At 40.0% G+C, this 26507-nt stretch overlaps 2 protein-coding genes across 3 annotated transcripts in view; one reads left to right on the top strand and one right to left on the bottom strand.

Moving 5' to 3' along the window:
- The window catches only part of cenpp (centromere protein P), an 88853-nt gene that overhangs the window by 30707 nt on the left and 31639 nt on the right, over positions 1-26507 (top strand). The window lies entirely within an intron of this gene.
- On the bottom strand, positions 12370-22287 carry aspn (asporin (LRR class 1)). The gene is made up of 8 exons (XM_076748537.1): positions 22211-22287; positions 18743-19024; positions 17835-17947; positions 16581-16794; positions 15281-15391; positions 14955-15048; positions 14576-14714; positions 12370-12781 (listed from the first exon to the last, which is right to left on the bottom strand). The coding sequence occupies exons 2-8, from the start codon at positions 18978-18980 to the stop codon at positions 12584-12586; spliced, it is 1107 nt and encodes a 368-aa protein (XP_076604652.1). The 5' UTR covers positions 18981-19024; positions 22211-22287; the 3' UTR covers positions 12370-12583.

The raw sequence follows: 26507 nt of genomic DNA on the forward strand, positions 1-26507 counted from the left end.
ATTTCCAGGTACCATGTGTCATTGTTGCACCTGAGGCTGCTGAAAATGAAACTGCGTTGATATATCAGTAAAGATGACATCGACATCTGAACTTAACCTGGTGCATCAACAACGATGTTTTTACTCACCCATATGAAAAAATTGGATGTCACATCAAATAGCAAGGCCATCCACTTTTTAAACAATATAATCAGTCAATTAGTGATTAATTGACATTGAATCTTTACACCACAATTTCTTCTTCCACGGTGGAAAATATTTCTTACCCCATTATATATGACAAATACATAGCCTCTGCCATTTGTCTTCATTCTGTGCCACAGTGTTTAGTGACTGATACCAGTGAATTCTCCACCATCTGAAATACTAATTAAGGTTGTCTTGTCCCTCCAGTTACCCACAATGAACAGCTTGTTAACATTGTAGGTGCTCCTCATTAAAACTAATGAACCCCACCATTGGCTGGCTGACAGTCTTCAGTGACAAGTGCAGCATGATGGGACTAATTGAAGGCCTGTGATTAACATAAGTGTGTGTGGACCAAAGCATAATGGAGCATATGGAGAGTGTTATTTGTTGAGTGGGTTCCAGTGTTGTTGGGTGGTATTGGGTAGTTGTTCTCTGTTCTCTAATGACTCCTGAATTTGTTACCCAGACATTCCTGCTGTTTGGCTTTGCCCAGACAGACAATGGGATAAGACTGAAAATACTGGGTCATACTGGTACTGCACATACAGGGTTGCTCAGTATTGGGTACTATCACCACACTGCAAAAAGATGATTATTTTCATTGAGAAACTGTACCACATTAAGAACAAGCACACCGCTGCCTTGTCCCAGGATGGCTCACAGCTGAAGATCATGTCGCTGCTAGCCAGGGGGAGAAAGTATGATGCACGCCGGTCCAAAGCCATCACCCAGTGGGTGTGCTGAATGATTGAGACTGATACGCTTCCAATCAAATACAAATTTATTGGGGTATCACGGCCAAAACCAATGGTACAGTAGCAATAAGTGACAGTTACATTTTATGAAGACAAAACAGTAAGTCTGATGTCTTATCTTTAAAACAAAAATGTTGAGAAATATCGAGACTCAGACTGGTCATGATAAACTCATTACTGATAGAAACCAAACTATTAGGTTCTGATTCCATGTGGTGTTTTCAGTGTTGATCACGCTTACTAAGGCAATAAGTTGTAGACTCTGTAGTCTTTGGATATTTGAGTGGTTATGTTTGAGCACCCTGCACGGTCAGTGCTTAGTAACACCCCCATCGCAAATATTACAGCTTGTAAAGGCTTTTTGTTGCCAGTGAGGAGTCATTCAGTTCTTGTTGGGGGCATATTTGCCCATTCTTCCTTGCAAAAAGGCTTCTAGTTTGTGAGATTCTTGGGCCATCTTGCATGTACTGCTCTTTTGAGGTATACTCACAGATTTGACTTTTAGAGTGAGGGCGAGTGTGAGGACCATGACCAAACCTTCAGCTTGTGCCTTTAGAGGTAGTCTATTGTGCATTTTGAGGTGTGTTTCATAATATTATCCTTTTGTAGAAGCCATCTTTTCATTGTCAGGTTGGTCATTGTGACGATGTGATGTTTTCCTCCACATTTTGTTGGTACTTTATTGAATCCATTCCTCTCTCTACCAATAAAATGTTCCCTGTGTCACTGGCTGCAGCACAAGCCCAAAGCATGAATGATTCACCCCCATTCTTAACATTTGCAGAGGTGTTCTTTTCATGAAATTCTGCACCTTTGTTCTCCAAACATACCTTTGCTCATTGTGGCCAAAAAATGCAATTTTAACTCATTCCACAGGACTTGCTTCCATAATGCATCGGACTTGTTTAGATGTTCCTTTGCAAACATCCGATGCTGAACTTTGTGGTGAGGACGCAGGAAAAGTTTTCCTGATGACTCTTCCATGAAGATCATATTTGTGTAGGTGTCCCTGCACAGTAAAACAGTACACCACCATTCCAGAGTCTGATAAATCTTCCTGAAGGTCTTTTTCTGTGTAGCTGCTTAGACAAGCCCATGGCTACTGATTGTTCGGAGAAGGTTTGAACAGTATTTACAAATACCATCTTGTCACCAAGCTTTTAGGACCACCTTCACTGTTTTTTCCAGTGTGATAACGCATTAACTCTTATTGCCTGAACTTGTGACTGGTTAACACTGGGTTTCAGATACCACCTTTGTGTACTGTCTTTTGATTTAGTGAGTTCATTTTTATCACTGTAAGGACTTTAAACTGCATGTTTCTTTGAACGCTGTAAATAAGAGCTGGCAGTAATTATTTTTATTACTTGATTAACCCAACAACTAACCAACAATCCGAAACCCAAAGATGTTCAGTCTACTATCAAATAAGGCAAAGGAAATAAGAAAATCCTCACAACTGACAAGGTGGAACTACAGAATGACAAATGACATAAAAGATTAATCAATTATCAAAATAGTTGCTGAGTAATGATTTGTTAATTGACTTGTTGATTAATCATCTAATTGTTCAGCTTAGCACAACACGTAAGTCTTGTTTCTCTGGTCTGTTTTAATTTTGCTTCAGCTTGAAGGTTTGAGGCAGACTGATATGCAGTGCAGTGTTGCCCAGTAAAAGTGGTATGTATCATATGTGGTATGAATCATACCCGTCCAGTGGTACAGTAGCCTACTCTGTCGTCTCCCTACTACAGTTACAGTTCATCTATATTATTGTTTGTGGTTAAAGTCAATGCGTTTCTCATGTGTTTGTGAAGGCAGGGGAATTCTGGGAAGTTCCCATGTTAATGTAATTATGTCTGTTTAATAGGACATTGTGGTCTTGAATGTTTCCCTCTGTGCTAATTGTGATGAGGAGAACACGGCTGTGTCCTCAACAGTAGACTCCATCTGGATAAAATCTCTTTTTATTGGACTGCTCTTCAAAAGCTCGTGATTTAAGGTCGCTACTGGCTAAAATAACAGTATCTGTGTGTCTGTATGACCGTCTGTCCGTCTCTATCTAAATGTAATACCAGAAACCTCAAATCATCATTTATTTGGCTCTAAGGACCAGCAAAAGTTTGTTAAAATATTACAGTATATGACACTTTTTGCATGATTTATATATTTTTTAGGTCTTTGTCAGGGCCTTAAAAACAAGCAACACTGGTGTGGCCTCAAATGTGTAGTTGCAACAGCCTATGGGGGGCAATCACATGACCTCTATTATGACAGATGAAACTAACTGAAAATCATGAAACAATAAAACACGAATGCGACAGTGCTACACAGCGAGCGAGTTGATGACATTGCGTGTAGCTGTTTCGTACTCTTTTTTGCATGTCTGTATATCGCTTTCCACTCTGTCCTTGACATTGTGGCTGTGTTCAAATACATGTAGTGTTAATATCAACACAAAAACATTGTCATCATTATGGATGAGTCTTCCTCCTCCTGCATACTCTACCCAGGCGCCACCACTTACCTCAACAAGAGTATTTCCAGTATGTGAGAATGCATCTGACATGGACAAATGTGCTATGTGTGAAAGAATAACTCTGGACAATGTCCACACCTGATCCTACACAGGTTGGACTTAGGAGTGAAACAGTTAGCATTTAATAATCTGATAACCTCAAAGTCCGCTTTCTTGGTAAATGAAATGCCACAAATGTGATATTGTATTGAGATGCGGGCTTTGTGATGGCCACTCCAGTACCTTAACTATGCTGTACTTGAACCATTTTGACAGAACTTTGGAAGTATGCTTGAGGCCATTGTCTGTTTGGCCCTTTTGGGACCAGGACCAACCTTGAACTTTCTGGCTGATGTCTTGAGATGTTGTTTCAATATATCCACATTATTTTGCTTCCTCGTGATGCCATCTATTTTGTGAAGTGCACCAGCCCCCCCAGCAAAGCACCCCCAAAACATGATGGCATGACCTCTGTGCTACACGGTTGGGATGGTGTTCTTCCCCTGCAAACCTACCCTTTTTATCTCCAAACATAACGATGGTCCTCCACCATGCCTCCGGTGCCTGCTGCTCGAGGAAATGCATATTCTCCCCATGTTCACCTGGGATATCCTCCATAAATATACCCCCACTAAAAACATGCGAGAAGATCACCACCTGACCAATGGTGACAAAAGGAACTGGGTCCCCGGGCGCCACTTGGATGGCAGCCCACCGCTCCTGGTCTGCTGCGGAAGAAGGATGACCAGGATGGGTTAAAGGCGGAAGACAAATTTCACCAGTGAAAGAAAGGAGAAAGGAGAATGTCCCTCTGATTCTCTTGTGCTTTCTCAGTTTGAAAATAGCCCTTCAAATACAGCTGCAGGTACCGCTCCAATTGACTCAAATAATCAATGACATTGATTAGATTAGTCTATCAAAGCTTTTAAAGCCATGACATCATTTCTGGAATTTCCCAACCTGTTTAAAAGCATAGTTAACTTCTGAAACTTCTGCAAACTTCTGACCCACTTGAATTGTGGTTTACGGAATTATAAGTGAAATAATCTGTCTCCAAACAATTGGAAAAGTTACCTGTCATGCACAAAAGAGATGTCCTAACTGTCTTACCAGAAGTATAGCTTGGTAACAGCTAATTCATGCAGCCTGTTGTGAGTTTTTTAAATTTCTGTCAGTAACACACTGTTCTAAAGTTTGGAATCAGCTTGTGAACCTGTCTGGTTGTGAACAGGTATGGTTTTACTACTTTTTGCTTTTCTATGACTGTTTTGATGCTTCCAGTTACATTTACTCTCCTTCTCTCTCTCTTTCTCTCACACACACCCTCTCTCACACACATTCATCATAGGCCAGGTTTTTCCACTCCAGAGCCAGACAGCAATTGGCTCGTCGTCCTCATAGCTCATTTTTCATGTCAGTCTTTTCCCTGCAGAAAGCATCACTGCTGGGATTCTCTCACATGAACAAACAGGCCTTTCAGTCTTCGCCTCTAAACATTTTAATTTCATTGGCCTCATTTAGCCTTGGCTCTGCTCTGGATGAGTTGGTGGTGTATGTTTTAGTTTTGTGTTTGTGTGTTTTTGGACAGTGAATGTGTGTTGAGTGAGTGCTGACAGGCTAAATGTCCAATTTTCTCCAACTTTTGAGAGTTTTTTTTTTTTTTTCTGTGATGTTGGCATTGTGAAGTGTTTGATTCCTCCCTGAAAGCGTCGGAGGAGTCTGAGGAGACTGTGTTCCTCATTTGTTGTTTGGGTTTGTTGGCAGTAAATGTGCAGGATTTGTCGCACACTAAAAAACGATGATGCCCTGGTTGAGAAGGACTCTGATTGGATGAACTTCTGCAGTAAACTAATGACGATCTGTGATAATTGTGTTTTGATGCTTGGACTTGTAACTATTAACTTTTCAAAAGATGTGCAAGCCTGAAAACATGGAAGGGACTTACTGCCCTGACCATAACCCAAAATAACCCAGTGCTTTTTTTTTCTCTGCATTTATAAACTGAACTCTAAACTGCATCCTAAAAGCAGAAACGCTATCTTATCTTTAGTTTTTTTGAATATCAAAAGCCGTCAAAAAGTGACTTCATGTGGACAGAGGGCTAAAGATAAGGAAAATTTATGTGTTTTCAAAATTAGCTGGTTTAGTTTGGAAGTACTTGGAAGTGCAGGTTTTACGTGGGTCAACAGACTTCTTATCTTTTTATCGGGACTCTTCAAATAGCTGAAATACCAGCAACGCATTTTTATTTTACCTGTCATAATTGTTAGGCTTACTACAAAAAACTTTTGTACCTGAATGATGGATATTTTTATTGATCCAAGTCTTACTGATCTTGTTCAGTCAGACGATTTGACAGGTTGGAAATCAATCCTCATGTTAGACAAATGTATTTTGGAGAGAAAAAGGTGAAATTCCAAATTATTGCACAAACTGTCCATTGTTAATATTCATTGCAGTTAATGACCACTTTCTGTTTCAACTTTAACCTAACTTACTTACCACAGTTATGTACGCACACAGTTTTCCAGTGCGTTGAGGGATTATTACTGACACCGGCGCTTATGTGGCCTTCTTCTTGTACATTGTAGTGGTCCTTGGAGAATCTCCTGAAATGATGCTGCCGTATGGGCTTTACTTATCTTCTACTGATCTGTAACGTTTTGATAGTAAGCTTGAAGACGAAGTGGAATTAGATGGCTTTTCAACTTGCTGAGCAGATTTGGGCAGTAAATCTTGTGAAAGATGGAACATCATACTTGAAAACACTGACATTCTTCTTGCTGAAAAGTTAATGAGAATTAGAAGGTGGAGTGACTTTTCAGTAGCCTTGAATTCATCAGTGAGTTGTGAAGTGATTGATGAGGTTTTTTGGGACTCCAATCAGAGGAGCAACTGAAAGCAGTGGCCCTTTCCTGCTTAATGACTCTACCATTGCCCACCATCCTCAGTTTATACTCTGGAAACCTGAGCTCCCACTGTGCCTCCTCTGCCTCTTTTGTTGGCCTCGAACCAGCTTCGTCCAGGCTCACAGTATAATCAAGGTCATTCAATGCATCTGAAGACAAACATGTCAGAGATAATGGCAAACTCCTTTTTCTGTGATGGAAAATACTTCGGACACTCTGGGCATCAAATACGTAATTATCATCAAACTCAAGTTCAGCAAGATTTTGCTCCAACCAAACTCAAAAATTCGGCCAAGTTTGAAAATGAAACCCTTCAGCTGTCAGTGTAAAGTCAATTCATTATGACAAGACAGATTGGATTATGAACGTCTGACACTAATCTAGGTGTAAAAAGCACTAAAATATGGTAGATTTTAACAAAGCTTTAAATTTAACACTGTTGTGTTTACACTTCTTTAAAATCTTTGATGGAACTAAAAAAAAAAAAAACCTATAAAGTTGATCCTCATTGGTGTAGTCCACCTGTGAATCTGCTGAAGTTTACACTCCATCTACAGTTAATCGTCTCAAATGGTGACATATTTATTGTTATTGTTATTGTTATTGTTATTGTTATTGTTATTATTGCACACAACTGTTTGATAGATGAGGAAGGCTGAAGAGTAGGGAAGAGGAGGAGGACAGGACAGAGATCTGAACTTGTTGTTTTTGGATTTAAACTATTTGAACTGTAGAGATGGGAAGCTGATTTATCTCCACAGGCAGTTAAACAGCCTTTAAAGTAGGCACGTTCCTGAGAAGACACAATAAATCCAACACATATCACAGATTCACGGGTTTAGCCAAAAACAGAGAGAGAGAGAGAAAGAAAGAAAGAACAAAAGTGTCTAGCAGCTTTTCACGCGAAAGAGCTTACTGAGGCCTGTTGAGGAGGAGGCGACGAAAAGAGGAAAAGGAGGTTAAAAGATGAGACTGACTGATACCTTAGGGGTCTTTGTGGGAATATTGCATAATCACATCAACATAGAATTAGGTAAAGAAATACGGCATGGCTGAGGAATAAAGGATGTAGATGACCTTTTCACAGAAGTGTCCCAATAAGATTTAATATGCTGGTTTTATTGTATTTAGGATGTGATGTGGTGGTGCTGCAATGATGAATACAAAACTGATCAGTTTGTCATTTCACAGAAAATTAATTGACCGTAATCAAATTATAGTTGTGTAGTTAAAAGTAAAAGTATACATTACAACCATTAATGATAGAAATCCAGCCAGTTGGTGTTAACTTTAAATGAACTTCGACGTGGTGCAGACTCTAAACGTGTTCAGCTGGTGACAATCAGACAGTTTGTTTTCTGATCTGCAGTGCAGCTGTGAGTCTTTCCTCACACATCCCCACCTGATTTAGCTGTTAATCTACGTTTCATCCAACTTGTAAAACTTTTCAGTGGGATATGCTGCTCTGATTAATTGCGGCAAACAAAGCAATAATAATAACATACCATGCGTTCTTCAGTCACAGACCTGCTGAATCAGAAAGATCCTGATGCGTCTCATCTCAAGTTAAGTACAGTTACTAGAAGACAGCTCATTCGTTTAATACATCCCTTTTGCTGTGTGAATTGGAACCACTGCTTGTTTTCTCCGAAGCTTAATGAGTTTAAAACATAAGACATAATTAACACATTCTCCACTTTAGCATGCAGAGCATCTTCATATCAATGATCAGCATATTTTCCTGACTGATTTCACTGATGGAAGACTCATTTGTGCAGGTTAAAAAGCTGGTAGAATTAAGTCCTGGATGGAGGAAGAAGTGGGAGATGGGAGAGGAAATGACAAGAGTAAAGTAGAAGATGGAGAAGAGTCAGAGGAATAAAAGCAGAGAGTGAAGAGGGGTAAAAGCCCTGAAGTTAGGTCCATTTTCTGTGTGTGTGTGTGTGTGTGTGTGTGTGTGTGTGTGTGTGTGTGTGTGTGTGTGTGCGTGTGTGTGGCTGTGAGACGTGGCAGAACGAGGCCTGGCCAACCGGCAGATCTGTTCCATATGTTTCCTGGAGAAAGAGAGGCAGCTCCCCACCACCCCACCCACAATACAACGAGTTTTCATTTAAAAAGACAAAAAAGTGGAGAAGCAAATCATCCGCAGCAGTACGTTGTTGTTGTACTGTACTGCAGTCTGGTCTCGTTTTCTGTGGACTGTAGATACTACTTTCAGGTAAAAATGGATCTGATGAAGGCAGTTTGCAGGTGTTGGGTTTCTGGGAATCTGCAGTGAGCTGGCTGCTGTTTGACAGGGGCCTCCCAGAGAGACTGAGAGGGCAAAGAAAACACACACATCCCGTCACGTTTTCACATTGGTTTCATCACATTCATCATTCCTCTGTGTGAGTGTGTGTGTGCGTGTGTGCATCTGTGTGTGTGTGTGTGTGTGTCTGTGCGTGTGTGTGTGTGTGTTTCACTTCAGCAAATCTCTTCTCTGATAAACTCACGGGACACTACCTGCCCAGCACCAGATAAGACATCAGACCCCAGACCACCCAGGCAGACACAGTTAGAGAGGTTAAGTGGTGAAGAAAGTGGAACATCTAGCAACTTAAAGGCCAGATTTGTTTCTCTCTGAGGCTGGTGAAGACCAAACTAGAGCTAAAAGTGTGTGTGAACAAGTCAATCTTGTGTTGACGTCTTTTTTAAATAGATGGGTTTAGAGAAGTAACTTTCTGAGGGGCCAAAGCTGCAAAAGCCTGGTTACCTACAGTCTTGAGCTGGGACTATGGAGCAGCAACCAAGTCCTGCCTGAAGATCTGAGGCTACAGCAATTCAACAATACAACCAGGAGCTAAACCATAAATTGCTCTTAAGGTATTTAGTTAAATCTTAAAATCTTTTTTAAAATGTACTGGTAACCAGTGAAGAGAGGCTGAAGTAGGGCAGATATGATCTTCTAGTATTTCTTAAAAGCTAAGTAGCTGCATTTTGTACGCACTGCAGGCGTTTTTTGGCTTAACCGTGAGTACGATGAATTTCAATAATCTATGCTTTAAGTTTACCTGGGAGTCCTTTCACAAACTTATCCATGCTTGCTGGCACTGCAGAAGCATGTATCATTTGTATTTTGCTTAGTCGTGCCCCCATTTTATAACTCTGGGCCCCCCTAGGGAGAGGCCCCCCATGTTTGTCAGCAACTTAATTTAAGAGTTTGAACATGCAGGGTGTACAAAGTAAAACCAAACCTTTATTTTATCAGTAACATTTCCAACAGCATACAAATACTCATTATCCACTGAAAAAATAAAATGTGCAGCTCAATCTGCTGACAAGTCTTTTTTTTCTTTCAGCGGTTTTTATTGATGAGTCTGAACAGATCTCCAGAATGTGGTTGGGGTGAGTCCTGTACACCATCTGTTCATTAAAAATTGGTCTACATGGACACTTAGTTGTGTTGGTGGACAAGTTTGAAATATTGGATGAAGGACCAGTTTAAAAAGAAGTGAGCTGGTTAGATGAGGAGCTGCAGGGTGCTTTCTGCAGTTTGAGTGAATTCAATTTCCAACACATCATAGAGACAAGCAACACCTTTTACTTTGTGCTTCCAGTTGTATGGACAACCTGCCCCATCATGAGCTCTGATCATGGTTTCTTGTAGGGGCAAACCTTTTTTTTTTTTTTAAACTCTCAACAAGAAAGCAAATAAATTCTAAAACTTTCCCTTTGAAATCAATACAGACCGTGTAAAACCGAAAAAGACAATTTCTCTCTGTAAATGTTTTTGATTGCAATCCAGAGCTGCAATACATAAGACAGCAGTCCTGGATCAGGGCTACCTTCAACCCTGCCAGACACTCCAGTGGCCCCATCTTTAGAAATGACATTGACATTGTTCAAGCCTGAATCATTTCATGTACATTTAAGTGGAGATCCCAAAATTTCCTGAGATAATAATAATAATGCCTGAAATAAAATGATGTACAAGACATCTGCAATATTCCCATATGATGAACTGATGCAGCAATAAATAACATGAATATTCAGTGTAAGGTCTATATTGTACATATTGGATATTGTCTCAACTGTTGTAGCATTGACACGACCTCTCATTCTTTCACTATTGTTCAGTTAAATGTGGCCTTTTTCCTTATTTTAGAAGTAGTGGTAGAGTAGATCAACTTGGCAACTATAGCAAAATTTAGACACAATGGTTCCCTGTATTGTCCCATTACTGTCCATTACGGTCTCCTAGGAAGCCACAGTTTCTTAATACTATGGATTTGAAATCTGAACCAATCACTGTGCAGGTGTCTTCATCCTTCTGTCTCAATCTCCTGACCTCCACTGACGCCAACAGAACTACCTGTAATTATTTAGTGTGCAGTGACACCTGCTGGTGGATAAAGGGATAGCTCAACTGGTCTGGAGTGAGAGTGGAGAACTAAAACTTTTTTGTGGTCTAAACCTTCACGTATCATTTTTATTTACAAAGAAAAGACACTGGCACCTATTTCATAATCAACTAAATAAGGTAATACTAAGGGCAATATCACAGCTGTACCCTGTACAGCAAGTTCAAAGTGATTATTAAAAGGAAACATGACCTAGGGTTAGTGCTGAAACACAAGTTCATTAATCGATTATTCAGTCAAAAAAAGTAGTCGATTATCACTGATTTTCATAATCTATTAATTATTTAAGTATTTTTTCTGGTATGTTAAAGGACCACTGTGTAAGATTTAGGGGGATTTATTGACAGAATATTACAGAAATCGAATGCAATATTCATTATTCATAATAAAATATGAATTGTGTGTTTGTTACCTTAGAATGAACTCTTTATATCTACAGAGGGAGTGGGTCCTCTTCCACAGAGTCCACCATGTTGCACCGTCATGTTTCTGCAGTAGCCCAGAATGGACAGACCAAACACTGACTCTAGAAGAGTGCTTTTTGTGTTTGTCATGAGTTTCGTGGCCACTCTAGGTTCCCCTATGTGCTAGAAAGGAACGGCTGAGGGAAGGTGTATTCATTTGGTTGCAATCTGCAACTTCAGCTCTACATGCCACTAAATCCTACACACTGGTCCTTAAGTCAGATATGTGGTTATATGGCCTAAAATCAAAAGTTTGACCTAGAGGACAGGAGGATACGACAATAATGGCGCAAAAATCAAATGTTAAATCCCCAACACCAACCCACTTTTAATTAGACTACAAGTAAAGACATAAATGGGGAGGTGTTCCAGGTTTTATTTGAAGACATACTAAATAAATATAGCACCATTTCAGAGGAGAGATCACTGGTGGAGACAAAAACATTTTTGTAAGGAAGAGATGCTCTCAGACATTCCTGGTTGGGAATTACATGACCTGCTTATAATTTCAATGATAACTGTGGTTCACTTGGTTGCAATCATTCATTAAAACAATGTGACGTTTTGGGTTTACATCAAGGACAATGTATAATCCAGTCTCACATGTCGCTTTCAGCTTCTAAATAAAGACAATACAAACATGCAGCGAGATAATATAAAACATCCACATAAAGACAAACATCGGGCTTCAGAGTGACTTATTGCACTAAATAATGCCATCATCATCGACTGTACAGACTTCTGCTGGGAGGAAAAGATTACGCTCCTGTTAGAGCTCTGACCTCTGATGACTCTTCTATTATAATTACAACATCTGTACAAAGCCTCAAAAAAGGCGTAAATATGATAAAGATAATATTTGTTGTTTGTTACAATGACAACTTAAGCTTAGACATTTTCTACTGTATCTCATCAAAATTGGTCTTATTTTTAAACTACAAGGGAAAGAACTAAAAGGGATATCTGTTAATAAAAAGGCATCAACATTTAATGCTACTCAAGTCAAGTCATTGGGTGGTTTTACTCAAAAAGTGACCAGAGGGAGGCGCTTTATTCCTGGGAAAGAATACACAGTAAAAGTTGAGTTACAAAAGAGGAGGATCATCTTACTGAACTCGCCTCACGGAGGTGGGCTTTCGGTTTTGTTTTTTCTCCTGGCTGAGAATTTCTATATATCAATATAATGTCACTTTCTCTCATTTCCTGATTAGCTAACACTTTAGGAATGCAGTTTCGTCTTGTTTTATCTATCAGAGTTATTTCCAGCTCCCTCCTTATACTGTAATGAGGATATTGGCAAGTCTTGATTTCTGATCTGTCTGGAACGCTTATTTTTCACTCCCTACTTCTACTTTCTGAAGTTTCCGAGCTGAACGCCCCTCCGTCCAGTCACACAGCGAAAGGTGGCTGGCTGGATGTCCCAGTATTTAACAGGATTGGCAAACAGGCTGATGCCTGTGTACAGGTTCTTCTTGATACTGGGCCTGATGGGACAGAAGTCGTTGACTCCCACACTACTGATTTTGTTGCCATGGAGGAAAATCACCTAAACAAACAGAGAAGATTATTTTTTTAATGGGTTATTTTTCTGCCTTGTCAGTAAACCAACCATGATTAGGTGTTCTGTTCTAATGCTGCTTAACTGCTGCCTTGAAAACACAAAATCAGAACCTTTAGACCAGGAAATAAAAAATAAGTTGGGTAGAGTTGAAAAAGCTGATGGCTGAGAAGTTGGAATAACATTCTGACAAAGGATGTCGATGAATATTCTAAATTTGAATATATATTTTGATTTTAAAAGATTCTGGTGTGAACATTGATTTTGGATTGTGGAAAAAAGCAGTACTGCTGTGGCCAATGCACAGAATGCACTGCATCACAGACAGGAGTCATAAAAATAGTTTCTGTTGTCCAGTAATTTTCTTTCTTTCTTTCTTTTTCTCTTGGAAAATCTGTTTAAGTCTGACATATTGAAATCTCTCTGGTCATAATGTCTGTGCACTCTTCCAGAGGAATTACATTGCAGCCCATTTCATGGCTGTCGGCTGCAAAATACTGGAAAATCTTCAAAAAATGATATCTCCATTTGTCACCTGGACACAAAAACATGGGAAAACAGGGTCCATAATAAGATAAAATTTGACTGGAATGCCTCCTGTTTGTGGCATTGAAAGCTAAGTGGAAACAGTGCACACAGTATTACTGTATGGTATAGGACATTATTTTTTTTTTTTATTATGTAACATGTAGGTATGTAGATCTTTTAAAGACATGTTTATGTTGAAATAATATACAAGGAGTATGCCTCTTGTTGTATTGGTTTGCTGTATTATGGACACAAAATAGATACCCAAACACTTCTGGCCCATTCAATGTTGGAGAGTTCTTTTTCAGAGAGAATAGTCACACTTCACTTTTAGCCAATTTTGACAGCCCTAATTCTAACAAATAACTTCACCATTCCTCGCCATTTCTGATTTAACAACAGTACAGTAGATGTGAAAGATCAAGGAATGTAAGAGGACTTTATTTTTTGCTGTCTTTTTTTTCTCACATTATGAGATTTGGAGAGAAGTGATAAAGTTTAGGTATCTTATGAGGTAAGTTTGAGGATGAGGTCGACAGGTGGATTGATGAAGCAGCAGCAGTGATACAGATGCTGTACTGGACTTTATCGGTGGAAAGGGAGCTGAATTTTAAAACAAAGTTCTCGATTTAGCAGTCAATTTATGTTAAAAACTTGATTTACAATGATACATTTTGGGTAGCGACCAAAAGAATGACATACTGTAATGAATACAAGCAGCCAAAATTAGTTTTCTTCGCAGGGTGAGTGAGCTCAGACACTGGAAGGGACTTGGAGTGAAACAGCTGTTCATTCACAGTGAGAGGAAGCTGGATTAAGAACAGCCACTTGAGGTAGTTCAGTCATGTCATCAAGATGCCCTCTGGAGGTTTTCTGGACCTCAGGAAACTCAGGGCTTATTTGGCACACTGCTGCTGTAATTCTACAAATTGTAGTTTGATCTACAGGCGTCCAGTACACAAGTATGTCCAGAACGTGTTTAAGTCTGTTTTGTTTGTTTAACCACAAACAAACAAAAACGATCCCTAAACTGTCTGGTTTGCTGAAATAGAAATGTAAAAACTGATTGTTTTTAGCAGGCGTTAGCCTGGAGCTATTTGTCAATCAACACAACTGGGTGCAGCGACTGCACGCAGCATTTCAGCATTTCAGTCATCTGACTCAACTCAGCTGGCTTTGTCAGCTTTGTGTCATGTGCTTTATTCTACAGAAACTGATCAAAGTGCTAGATTTGTTACAGTGTCTGCATCTCACCTGGAGGTAGCGCAGGGAGCTGAGGCCTGGTGGGATCTTTTTCATACGGTTGTTGTCCAGGTGGATCTCACGGATGTTCGGGATGCTGGCAAGGCTGCCATTTTCTACATACTTGATTTGGTTAAAACCAAGTCCTAGCCTGCAAAAATGACAACAAATAGTATCACCACTTGTTAATAGCAATCATCAACAAATTAGAAGTTATAGAAAACTGATTTACACATCAAATTCATTCGTGTTTACCAAACCGTCAACATACAGTAAGTCGGAAAAATACTCAAATTTGAGTTCTGAAGAATTGATATGTACAACAGCCTGCACAAAAGGTTTGATTATTGGCAGATTTTAGTTTCTAGGATGCAATGTGGCTGGTTTTCACCTCTGCAAATTTTTATATCTGATGAAGTCTTCTACTTCCACCTTAGAGATCTTGTTGTAGTCCAGGCTCAGTTCTGTGATGGAAGATGGGAGGGCTGGGAGATACAAAACACACCAAATATACAGTTTAAAGGGTAGATAATTTGAAAACAGAACTGTTAAATCAAAGGATCATATTAATAGTACATTATAAGTGTTTATGTCTTATTTAGTTGCGCAGTTGAGGTCCAGTGTAACATAAGGCTGTGGGTGGGTTACTGAAGGAGAAAGAAAAATTCACTATTAATTTGTTCAACTCAGCATGCCATGAGGTGAGTGATATTCTACCTTTTGGTACAGCGGTTAGTTTGGCCTCTGCTATGCCGATGTACAGGGTTGACAAACCATCAAAAGCTCCCAATTGAATCCCACTGTTGGCCAGAGGGTTGGCGCCGAGCTCTGTTTGGGCAAGCACAAAACATCTTGTTTAATTATTAATGATTCATTATATCTCCTGATTATGGTAGAGAACATACATCGAGTCAGTTACAGTAGATCATCTATCATTTGCTCTTAGTGATCAGCTTTGTTCACATATGTGTAAATACATAATCAAGAAACCGTCTTGCCTTAATAAAAATCATCTGAATGATCTATTGACAACAAGTAAAAACTTAGCTTGATTGAAATAACATATTCAGTTTCCTCTCTTATTGTCAGTAATATTCTCTTTATCTAGCTGTCTGTGGTGTGAGTCTTCGTTTGCCATCATAATGTGATTCAGCACTGTTTTGTTAATGAGAGGAACTCCCCATACTTTCATGTTAAGTAACACTTCACAAGCCCTTTTAACCAATGATTAATTTGACTAAACTCTTCTAGACACCTATTAATTCTTTGATATACTACAAATCAGCAGGGCAGACACATATGCATTTCTGCACATATGCATTCCCACACATGTCCAGCCAACGTCGTTGTCTGCACACTCCCCATCCAGGCCCTTGCAGACATGACCAAATAAAATTGCAGTCATGCTGACTCTCACAGATATGCGGATGCAGAAACCACAATGTGGAAATGTCATGGTCATGGGAATAATGACTGCTGTCTCGCAGAGAGAAGTAGTGTGACTTTGTTGCAGCATTGCCAGAGCTTGTAAGTGTTAATGTGGATTACTGGGTGTGTAAATTGTCTGACTCTGTTACCTCAAGGTTAACATTGCTTTAACCGTAACCACAATCTTCTCTTTCCCTGTCTAAATGAAACTACACTTTAACCAGTCTCACTTTGACTCTGGACACCAAGGTTTGCATTCCATCCCCTAACAGCAATCAGTGCCATTACCACCGTCTTTTCTGACCCTTAAACAAGTAGTTTGGCTGTCTGACCAGATGGGTGGCCAATCAGGTTTTAGGACTCATTGGCCCTGAATAGGTTTGCAGTCTACCATTCAAACCAGAGAGTGGTACTTACTTCTTTCTGGTCAAAGCATTGTTAAATCAATGATATTAACTGCTTCAGTGCTTGAGTTGAATAAAAACCTGCAGATGTCTCCTTGGCAAAGGACTTGATACCCCTGACCTTCAAGTACACTGACATTATATTACTGCTAATCTGATACAAAAAATCAGAAACCAGGTCTTACCCAGCACATGGAGTTTCCTCAGGCCTTTAAATGCATCCTTCTGGATTCTGTTGATCTTGTTTTCATGGAAGCGGAGCTCGATGACATTGGGAGGCAGGTTTGCCGGGATCTCAGTCAGCAGGTTGTAGGAAAGGTACAGCAGTCTGAGATGGTCCATGTTTCTGAAGGCCTTGGGGTGAATCTTAGAGATCTTGTTGTTGATCAGAAACAGACCCTGTTGTGGGAGAAAGGAATCAAAATAAAACTTTACAGATTTAGTCTTAAGCGTCTTGCCGGGTTTCTTTCAGCAGGTGTAAGAATGGAACAGTTGCACCATGTAAGACTCAATGACAAGCCACTGTATTAGCACAGAGCTGTGGCTGCAGCTTGTTCGCACAGTTCTCACTTCGACACAGTGCAGTATAATCCAGACTTTGAAGTCTTCCCAGTTGGAAAAACATTAGCTCAATCAAAGATTTGCACTAAAAAAAAAGCCCTATTTGGTTCAGACTTTTCATCTAGTGTCACCAGAAGGTTTACATTTCTAGTTTTGAGTGAAACATGTAAACAAACATTGGAGGGGGATTGCCATCAAATATTGTGTTCTTCATGTTCCCCACAAAATGCATTGTAATAACTTCGGTCATCCCTGATCTTTCATCTAGTGCCATCATCAGGTCAAAATGTCAGTTTGTCCAATACTCTGTTTTACAAAAGATGAAAATAAAATACAACAACTTCTGGTTTCCTACACGCTCGGCCTTACTTCAGGCAAACACAACCTTGTGGTATGTACCAGGTGGAATTTGAAACTGAGAATTGTGGCACTTATTCTCAGAGGCTTCTCCTTGATTCACTGTGGCTTAGATTGTACCTCATATTTGTACTTTGCACAAAGCATTTGCCAAATGAATAAATGTCATCATGAATGTTGCAACCAAATACCTGCAAAACTAATGACATTCCCATGGGCATCAGCTGGTTTTGTGTTAGTACGCTACACAAAGATGCTGAAAATTTCAAGCATTGTCATTGTGAGCAGGCTGACATTAGCATTATGCATTAGCATTTGCAGCAGTGCAAGTATAGCCTAACAGAAAAAACAAACAAGAGCTGAGCTTGTTTGCTCATTTAGTCTATTTTCATCAGATGGTTTGATATTGTTCTTTACTTCTTTAACTTCAGGGATGTCCTGGTGTTCAGGCATGTTTAATGTTAACAGCGTGGCATTGATTGCTATGTGCAGAGTAGATCAGCTCTGAAGATTTCTCTTACATAAAGCTTGTGGAGGCCTTTAAAGTCGTCCTCCTTGATCTCAGTGATATCATTGTTTTGGAGGTCCAGGATCACAGTGTCTTCAGGAATCTTCTCAGGAACAGAGATCTGACCTGTTGGCAGAAACACAAAAGTCTGATCTGAGATGGATCAAAACTGGTGAGGTTCAGAGCTAACATAACATCCATTTGTCACATAAAGTACTGAAACGCACAGGTGAAGAAGTCATTATAGTGTCTCTGACACAAACTCTGCCATCTCAGTTCTCAAATAATGATGTATCAGTGATTCTTGGATTCAGGAGAACAAACATGATCATGCATGACAAATCAGAGACAAGGTCATGAGCCACTGTTGGCTGCACATAGTTTAACAAAGAATTTTGTCCAGACATGACTGATTCAGTCTACAATTGTGGCAATCACTCCCTGGCTTTATTCATGGCCTTAGGTGGAAATGTTGCCGTCAAAAGAGTTTCGTGAGATTAAAGTCAGTGAGGGAAGGGCCTGCCCCATCATTTGAGTCAAGGCACAATAGCCAGGATGTGCCTATGAATGTCGTATTTTTTCTGCCAAAGAGGAAACTATAGGACATAACGTGATGCAGTGAAATACCAGTATGTTTTTCTTTTTACACCACTTTCACACAAAAGCAATGCAATGCATGAAGATACAGCTTGCGCAGCAGCCCAGGAGAATGCTGTTACTCTCTCAACAGGAAATAGTTGCCTTGTTCTGCGCTATATCGCACTCTGTTGAGAAGTTTGGTGTGCAGAAACTCTTACGCGAAATTTCCATGCATTGTACTACATTGTACAAGTCTAAAAGTATTAAGAGAACTCTGTGTGTGTGTGTGTGTGTGTGTGTGTGTGTGTGTGTGTGTGTGTGTGTGTGTGTTCGTGTGCTAACCCTGGTCGGAGCACTGCACCACTCTGGGCGAGCAATGGCAACCAGCTGGACAGTTTTCATCTTCATCATCATAGTCGTCATCATCATCATCATCATCATCGTTGTCATTGTCGTCATCATCATCACCCCTATCAGCCATCATGATGTCATAGTTTTTCATGAAGTCCATGACGTTGATTGGCTGGTAGGGTTTGGCGTTGCCTAACGCGAGCAGGCAAAGCAGGAGGAAGACACTCATGGTTTTATAAGAAGACTGGTCAGTGAAACAGCAGTCAGGAAGAGCTGTAGGAAAACACAGACGTTACGTTAGCTCTAAAACTAATAGGGTTTGACTGTGATGTCACTGAGGAAATAACCTGTCCAAGCAGTGGAATGTTTTTTGTTTGTTTTTCCTGCAGTTTTATTCCAGCATCAACAGAACAGGGATGCAGAGCCTTGTAGTTTACCTCAGTTTACACTGTCCACAGTGTAATGTAATGGTTTCACATGGGAAAAGTTTGTGTAGCTGTGACATACAATGGTAATTTTTAGAAACGGCCTGTGGAAGTTGGCCACCATTGATGTGTAATCTCTCAGTTGTTTACTGTATGCATTTCAAAGCCATCCTGAGAAAGACGAACTCCTACACAGTGTTTGACAAGAGAGCAAGGAGTTTCACAGCATCTATTTTTCATCCATTTCAACCACTTCTGTGTTGATCATATTGATTTAACAGGTATTTACAAAAATTGCAAAATTCTGCAGCAATATGACAGAACCCAACCTGACCTGACCTACCTCTGATTATCATGGTCTATTACTCTTATTCTTGCTATATGGCACCTACTCCAACACCAGTCAATGTAGAAACTTCATTCAACCTTACTGTTTGTTATTGTTCATACTTTCTGAAATACTTAGTTTTCAATTTTTCCACTGTTCAAATGAAGTGGGGAACTGTCAGTTTCTCAGCAATTACCATCACCATGGCAACCATTAATTGCAGTTTGGGACACACTGCTGATTGACATTTGCTGAATAGACAGGTTTTCTCATCTCTGGTGTCAGCATGGCTGTATCACAGATAAACACAGGTGTTGTTTACAGACATTTTACCATTTTTCACTGTAACTGCTATTTCAGCTTCTTTCACTGTTTCCTGCCTCTAAGGTAAACATTTAGAAAATGACCAGCCTGACCCAGCAGTTATGTCATACACACACACACACACACACACACACACACACACACACACACACTGATGTGGAAAAACTTGAAATGTCCAATAAATTTCTACCACACAGTCACTGACATACACAAACAACTCAGCTCCTTCCAGTATGCGTCAGCTCATTACAGTGTTTATAGGGCTTAGATCTCAGCTGTTTTACCCTCATTCCAACTACTGCACTTAAATGACACCTCAACGTCTCCTTGCCATAAGCTCATCTTAGTCCGTACACTAAAACTCTAATTTCAACAGCTTTCGTCGCTTGCACTATATTTTGCACCCTTCATCCCTTTCCTACTATTCCAATTCTCCATACTCCTGCAGCTGCTTCATTGTTTAAAGTTAATCCCATCTCAAGTTCTTCAAAAATTGCATTCTAAAGTTATTATTGATGCATTAATAACCAGCACTATAATGAGCTGATAATCACAGCTTCTTATTTGTTTGGGTTGTTAAATCTGTAACAATGCATTATATTTTATGAACCAATCACGTTTTGTTTGTAAAATCTTAATCTGGGAAGTAGCGACTAGCTAGCTGCCACATAAATGTTCTCGAGTGGAAGCATGAAGTTGCATAAAATGGAAATACTCGAGTTAAGTACAAGTACCTCAAAATTGTTCTGAGGTAAACTACGTCACTAAATATACTTAGTTTCATCCCACTACTGACGGTTACCATGGTAACATGATGCTAGCATTTCAAGTGTTTCATGTAGCTGGTTTTCCCATAGAGCTCTAGCCTACTTAGTAGCAACCACCACCACCACTCTAGAGTGCATAAAACTACCACTACCAGACCCACCAAAACGTTTCTCAGTGATGCAGTTGAGTTTCAGTTTTACAGCCCCAAATTAGCCTGATTCAGGATGTATTGCTAAAGCAGTTCATGATGAAAGGGCATGCAGAGTTCCTGGAATGATCCATTTCAGTAAGTGCTGCTCTTTTTTCTATCAGTGTTTCCATGAGGCTCTGAAAACCTTTACTGGAAAGGAGTTCTTGCAGCCAACATAAATGTTTCTCCAGCCCTCACCTATTCAGCATCTGTGGTGATTCACAAAATGATATATATATATCAGCCTCTATTACACATTCAACAGCCAGCAGAGAGAGGCTGAGATCGTCTGGTTGCGTGCCTCGGGTAATCTTTATGGATTCTGAGCCCTTCAGTTGAGCAGTCAGTCCACCCACAAATATGTAGTGGTGGTCGAGCATCCTGCTGCAACAGCAAATACCACACAGCAAAGACCCTTCCTCTGCACCACACTGTCTTTTGTTCCACATGTGCTCATTTAGTACAAAAGAGCCTGTTTTCTTGATGTGTGTTTTGCAACTTGGCGGTAAGTTGGAGATAATTATCCTATTATTGTGCTTTCCTTCCGTAATCAAACAAGATTTGCAAACCGCTCCAGTAAATCTGACTTCACTGTAGTCAGACTGGTGCAGGTAGATTGTTTTTGTCCACAGTCTGAATTATGCTCCATTCTCTTGCAATTGAGGCTTGCAATTCATAAAACATCCAAACCAGAGGCACATCTCCAGTCTGTATCCCCCTCTGATCCCTGCTGTCTCCATCAGGACTCACTTACAGTATATGTCATCACCACTTCCACCAGGGAATATTTGGCATGTTGAAAACTGTTGCTTTACAATTAGCAATTTATTGATTATCAAAATTATCACAAGATAAATTTTGTTTATCGACTATTTGATGCATTGTTTCAGCACTCATATTAGCATAAGAGCAGTCTGCCTTGTACTTCATGGAAAATTACTTGGCATTTTTGTTAAATGAGATCAACTTGAACCATGACTATGCAAGTAACACATGAACAACCACAGAATTCAATATAAAGCCCAACTATTAGGCATTGTCCTCAGATTTTGCGCATTATGTAATTAACTTAAACATGACCCACAGACTTATGAGCATACCTGTAAATGGATCTTGTTGTGCTCTACAATTTGCATGCAAATTCAACTTGCTAAGGAACAACTGCATTTAAAGTATTCTCTCTTAAGATACACCTATTTTTCCTACAATACAGATCGAGATCAGCTGGTGAAATGAAGATTTTCAGACCAAAATTTGCAGCCTAATCCTTTGGCTCCACTGAAACCTTTAAGGTATTCTTGTAAACTTACCTAAACACCTCAGAGATGCTGCATTCTCTGAAAATAAAACATGCCAGATCGACTTGTTGAAAACTTTAAAAGATGAGGTAGTTGTTTTGTTAATAAATCCAGGGTGTGTCCTACCTCAACCGTCAGGTGTGTTTGTGTCCTGGTTTAAACCCCACGCACTGAGCAGAGCAGCAGCAGGGTCCAGCTGGAAGGCTGAGAGTTGGATCCTCAGTCAATACATTCCCAGTGAATGGAGAACAGCATCACCCTCTCTCTCCAGAGAAAAAAAAACGGCCCCCAGAACACCCCCTCCAACGGAAAACCTCTGCCGTTAGGGTGAGAGGTTCAGTTTCAGTTAAAAGCTCTTGACTCTGTCTGTGATCACACCATCTGTACGTCTCAGAGACTAGGGTTGGGAAGGCATTGTTAGGACTTTAGTCATGTGCTTTTCATCAGGAGCTTTGAAGTGATGCCAGGATAGTTAGCTTCAGGCTCCTGAATGCTCAAGTCTTTATATAGAACATACTGGTAGGTCTGTCACCTCCCCTCTCTTCACGGCCGACTGCCATATTAAATATTTTTCATCAACATGAATGGGTCCTACACTAAGGCCTGTTGGCACTGGGTTAAACAGGGATAGTGGGACTGTACAGCTGCTGCAGCTGTTTGTGTTTTCTCACTGAAACATCAACAGTGAGGATGGAGGTGAGATGACCCTCAGGGATTTTTCAGATGTCATTTGTTTGTCATTTTGTTTTAGGAGTTCCTTCACTTGGTTTATCCACAGTAACTGACCTCTCCAAAGAAAGAAGTGAGGACCTACAGTACATTTAGCTGAAACATCAGTGAACAGCAGGAGGAGCATGTTTGAGGTGTAGTGATGCTTGTCATCGGGTAGTCGACCTTCACAGGTCAGAACGATGGAACCAGCAACTAAAAATGATTATGGACAATTATACTCTGAGTTTATAAAAGACACAAAGACACAGCACTCAAAGCAATCCTCAAAGATGATAGAAACACTCTTTCAAGACTATTTACAATAATGTGTCTCATTTTATGTCTGAATAAACATGCCAGGTAACTTTCAGAAGTCTCTATGGCAACTTGACACAGTCTCACCTGTGACATTTCAGTTACGCTTCCGTCATAGCTCAAATCTTCCAAAATATTGACACTCGTTTTTAGTCTTAGAACCAAGTATCACGTTATCCATTATCACACAGGCAATTTAAACGTTACCATTACAGTCGGTGAGATCTGGTAGCTTTCTCTTTGCGTTGTTATCAGTGTCCTCTGAGACAGGACATGCAGAACGGAAACAGAAGTGATCCTTTGCAACATGCAGTCAGCAATGTTTGTTTGTGTTCTGCATGATGTGCATCTTAACAAGGCACAACAGGAGAGCCCAAAGCTTTACGTTTGAGGCAGAAATGAGAAATACCTCCCAAGAATGAAAAAGCTAACAGGAGTTTGCTCCCTCAGGGGTTCACGTGTTAAACTGTTCCTTTTTCCATTCAGTGCTGGTATTTTCTGCTGAGCTGAGCTGGAATGACATTCTGAGGCACAACTTATGGCAGAGCCAGACCATCCAAATATGCCCTGGTTTGGCAGTCAGACCAACTGAAATGGGAGCGGGTGTTCTGGTTTCGCTGCATCTTCTCAATGTGGAAATCATATTTTCCAAACCATCACAGACCTGGTTAAATGATCATCTCATCAACAAGGAGCCTGCTGAACTCTCTCATGTTCAGCATACTCTTTGAAGGAAATTTCCAAACTTTTTAAGCATTTTAAGCTTGTTTTTTTTTCACCAGTAGTTTCCAATTCTTCCAGAAAACTGAAATTAGTAATAGTAATTCTAGTACAATATTTGCGTCAGATTGAATTACATTTACAGACTTCAGTTTACTCAGAACTACGAAAATGACTGTTACAACATTGACTATTGTTTCTCCTGCTTATTGTCCCATACAACAGCAAAACTAGTGAGTGTGTCTCCTCAGACAAATATTTAGGAATCATTCTTAGATGACTCATTTCATGACAGTTTTATATTCAGCAGCTTGTGAAACCACTAAACATAAAATTTCACATGTATTTAACTGGGGATGTCCTGTTCATGCATGCTATTAGCTCTGTCTATCATGGACCGATAAAATTGATCACATACATTAAGGCTCTCACTCTGTCTCACACACTGTTTAACCTCCTGCAGGTTTAAGGCACTGGCACGCTCCTCAGTTTTCATCATCAAAAATGTGTGAACCAAGGCGTCCTGCTGGCCTACGGGTTTAAGATCCCAACCATGTAATCAAAAGGTTCCTGGTTTGAGTCTGTCCAAGACCTTCACTGCAACCTATTTAGACTTTTTGGTTGTTTTTTAGGAGATACTTTAAGTTGATTTGTGATCTTTTTCATAATTTCATAGAAATCATAATTTCATTTATTTATCTCACATTTTTTATGCATATCACCATTACTGTTATTGCCTATTGTGGTCACTCAGGAAGACTTGAAATCTAAATGAGTCTTTCCTGATTAAATAATAGAAAAAAATAATTCTTATTACTGATGAAATGTTAATGCAGCAACAATGGAAATCATAAACTTATTTGTTTGGAAACGTTCAAAGCAAAGTTCCAAGCTTTCAAATACAAAGACCAAAGGCATCAACAAGTCATGATCGAAACCTCAGAACATTTTCACCTCACCAGCCGTGAGCGAGCTGCCTGGTCACCATGAAAGAGACCCATGATTTTAGTTGTTTACCAGTGGAGTCAAGCATTTTACCAATCCCAGCTGAAGTTTAACAAGCACTACACTGTCGGTGAATTTCAACGCGGAGCTGAACAGTACCTCAGTTCTAGTGTAAGCAACTATTATTTGATATGTAAGCAAGTCCACATTCATGGTTCTCCTGTTCAAACCTCAGGCTCAGTTTCCAGTGCCTCATAATCACAGCTCCATGGCTCTGCTGAAATAATACTCTGTTGTGAGCCAGATTTTAAGATTAAAGGATACCATTCTCACAAACATTGCAGGATTCTGATTAGACCCCGGTGTAAACCAGGTTTCTGCTTTCTCTGTACTATGAGAGGACACTGGCTTCATTCTACACTGTAAGGACCATCAGCCTACCAGTAAATACTACTGTGTTATGCTTGCTTTGATATCAGTATATCCTGACGGTTCTTTGTCTCTATATCTGTCAAAGTACGAAAGCAGCCTTTAAAATGATGAACTTTTGTTGTGAGCAGGACATTTGTTGTGCCGTCATCCTCTCTTCAGGGGGATCATGCGCATGAAAACCTCATATTTCTCAGCTGACTCGTCTGCCACAGAAAGATTTAATTCAGTAGCTTTAATAGTCCAAAGAGGGAAACTGGTTTGTGGTTGTGAAAAATTTTATGGCGTAATTGTTTGAATTACAGTATTCAAACTGCAAATTAAATGTTAGAGATTATTTCCTGATGGGAGATGGTCTGCGTTCCTCATGGGAGGTGGTCAGGATGTCTCTTGTCTCTTAGGATCTCATATTTTCCAACCCATCAGACGTCTGTGACGGCTCTGGACCGACTGGAACTTGTTGTGTTCTTATTTTGACGAGAATTTCCTCCAGCTGAGCCTTTAAAGCTGTGAGTCTCCAGGGCAGCTTGCAGGGCAATTGTGCCAAGGAGTTGCCTCAGCGCTGCAGTTGCTTTAGTGCCACAGGAACATCTTGTTGCCAGGAAATATTTTAATAGAGCTGTGACGGGGTCACAACTCAGCATGTTACCTGCTGCTGGCAGTGTTACCCAGCCAGGCTGCACAACAGACCAGTGTTCACCATCCTCAGACTTCACCATGACCTCACCTCACCATGAGTCCACCTGCTGCAGGAATTTTTGAGGCTGATACCAATACATCATTTTTGTTTGTTTAATCTGATGATTATAAATAATGGGCATTGCTTCCAATCCCATGAGTGCTCAGGAGCTTGGGCACCACAGAATGACCACATTGGTAGAATTGTAATATCATCCTAGTCAAAGTCAAATAGAAGATTGATCAAGGTGTAGCAGTGAGTTTAATTATGAGCTAATCCTGTGTCCTTTCCTGTATCTACCCTCCTTGGTGTTGTTTGACAGTACTCTGTGTTGATCCATCAGTGGTTTCTTGGGAAGTAAAATCTTTCTGCATGTTGTGCACTTGCCATCTGACCTAATTTGACTTGCGAATGTACGTTAAACAAGCACACAATTACTTTCAAACTGAAGTTGTTGCGAAGTGCGTTAACCAATGTCATACATTCTGTCCATTATGTTTTTAATGGATGTAAAAGGACACATTAAAAGCTAAAAAGACTAGCTATGAACAGCCTTGACACTAGCAACGTCAGTCAGTCTGAGTAGTCAGAAATCACGATAATGGCTCTTTTATAAAATTATGT

Source organism: Chaetodon auriga, chromosome 2 (assembly GCF_051107435.1).
Source record: "Chaetodon auriga isolate fChaAug3 chromosome 2, fChaAug3.hap1, whole genome shotgun sequence".
Classification (NCBI taxonomy): domain Eukaryota; kingdom Metazoa; phylum Chordata; class Actinopteri; order Chaetodontiformes; family Chaetodontidae; genus Chaetodon; species Chaetodon auriga.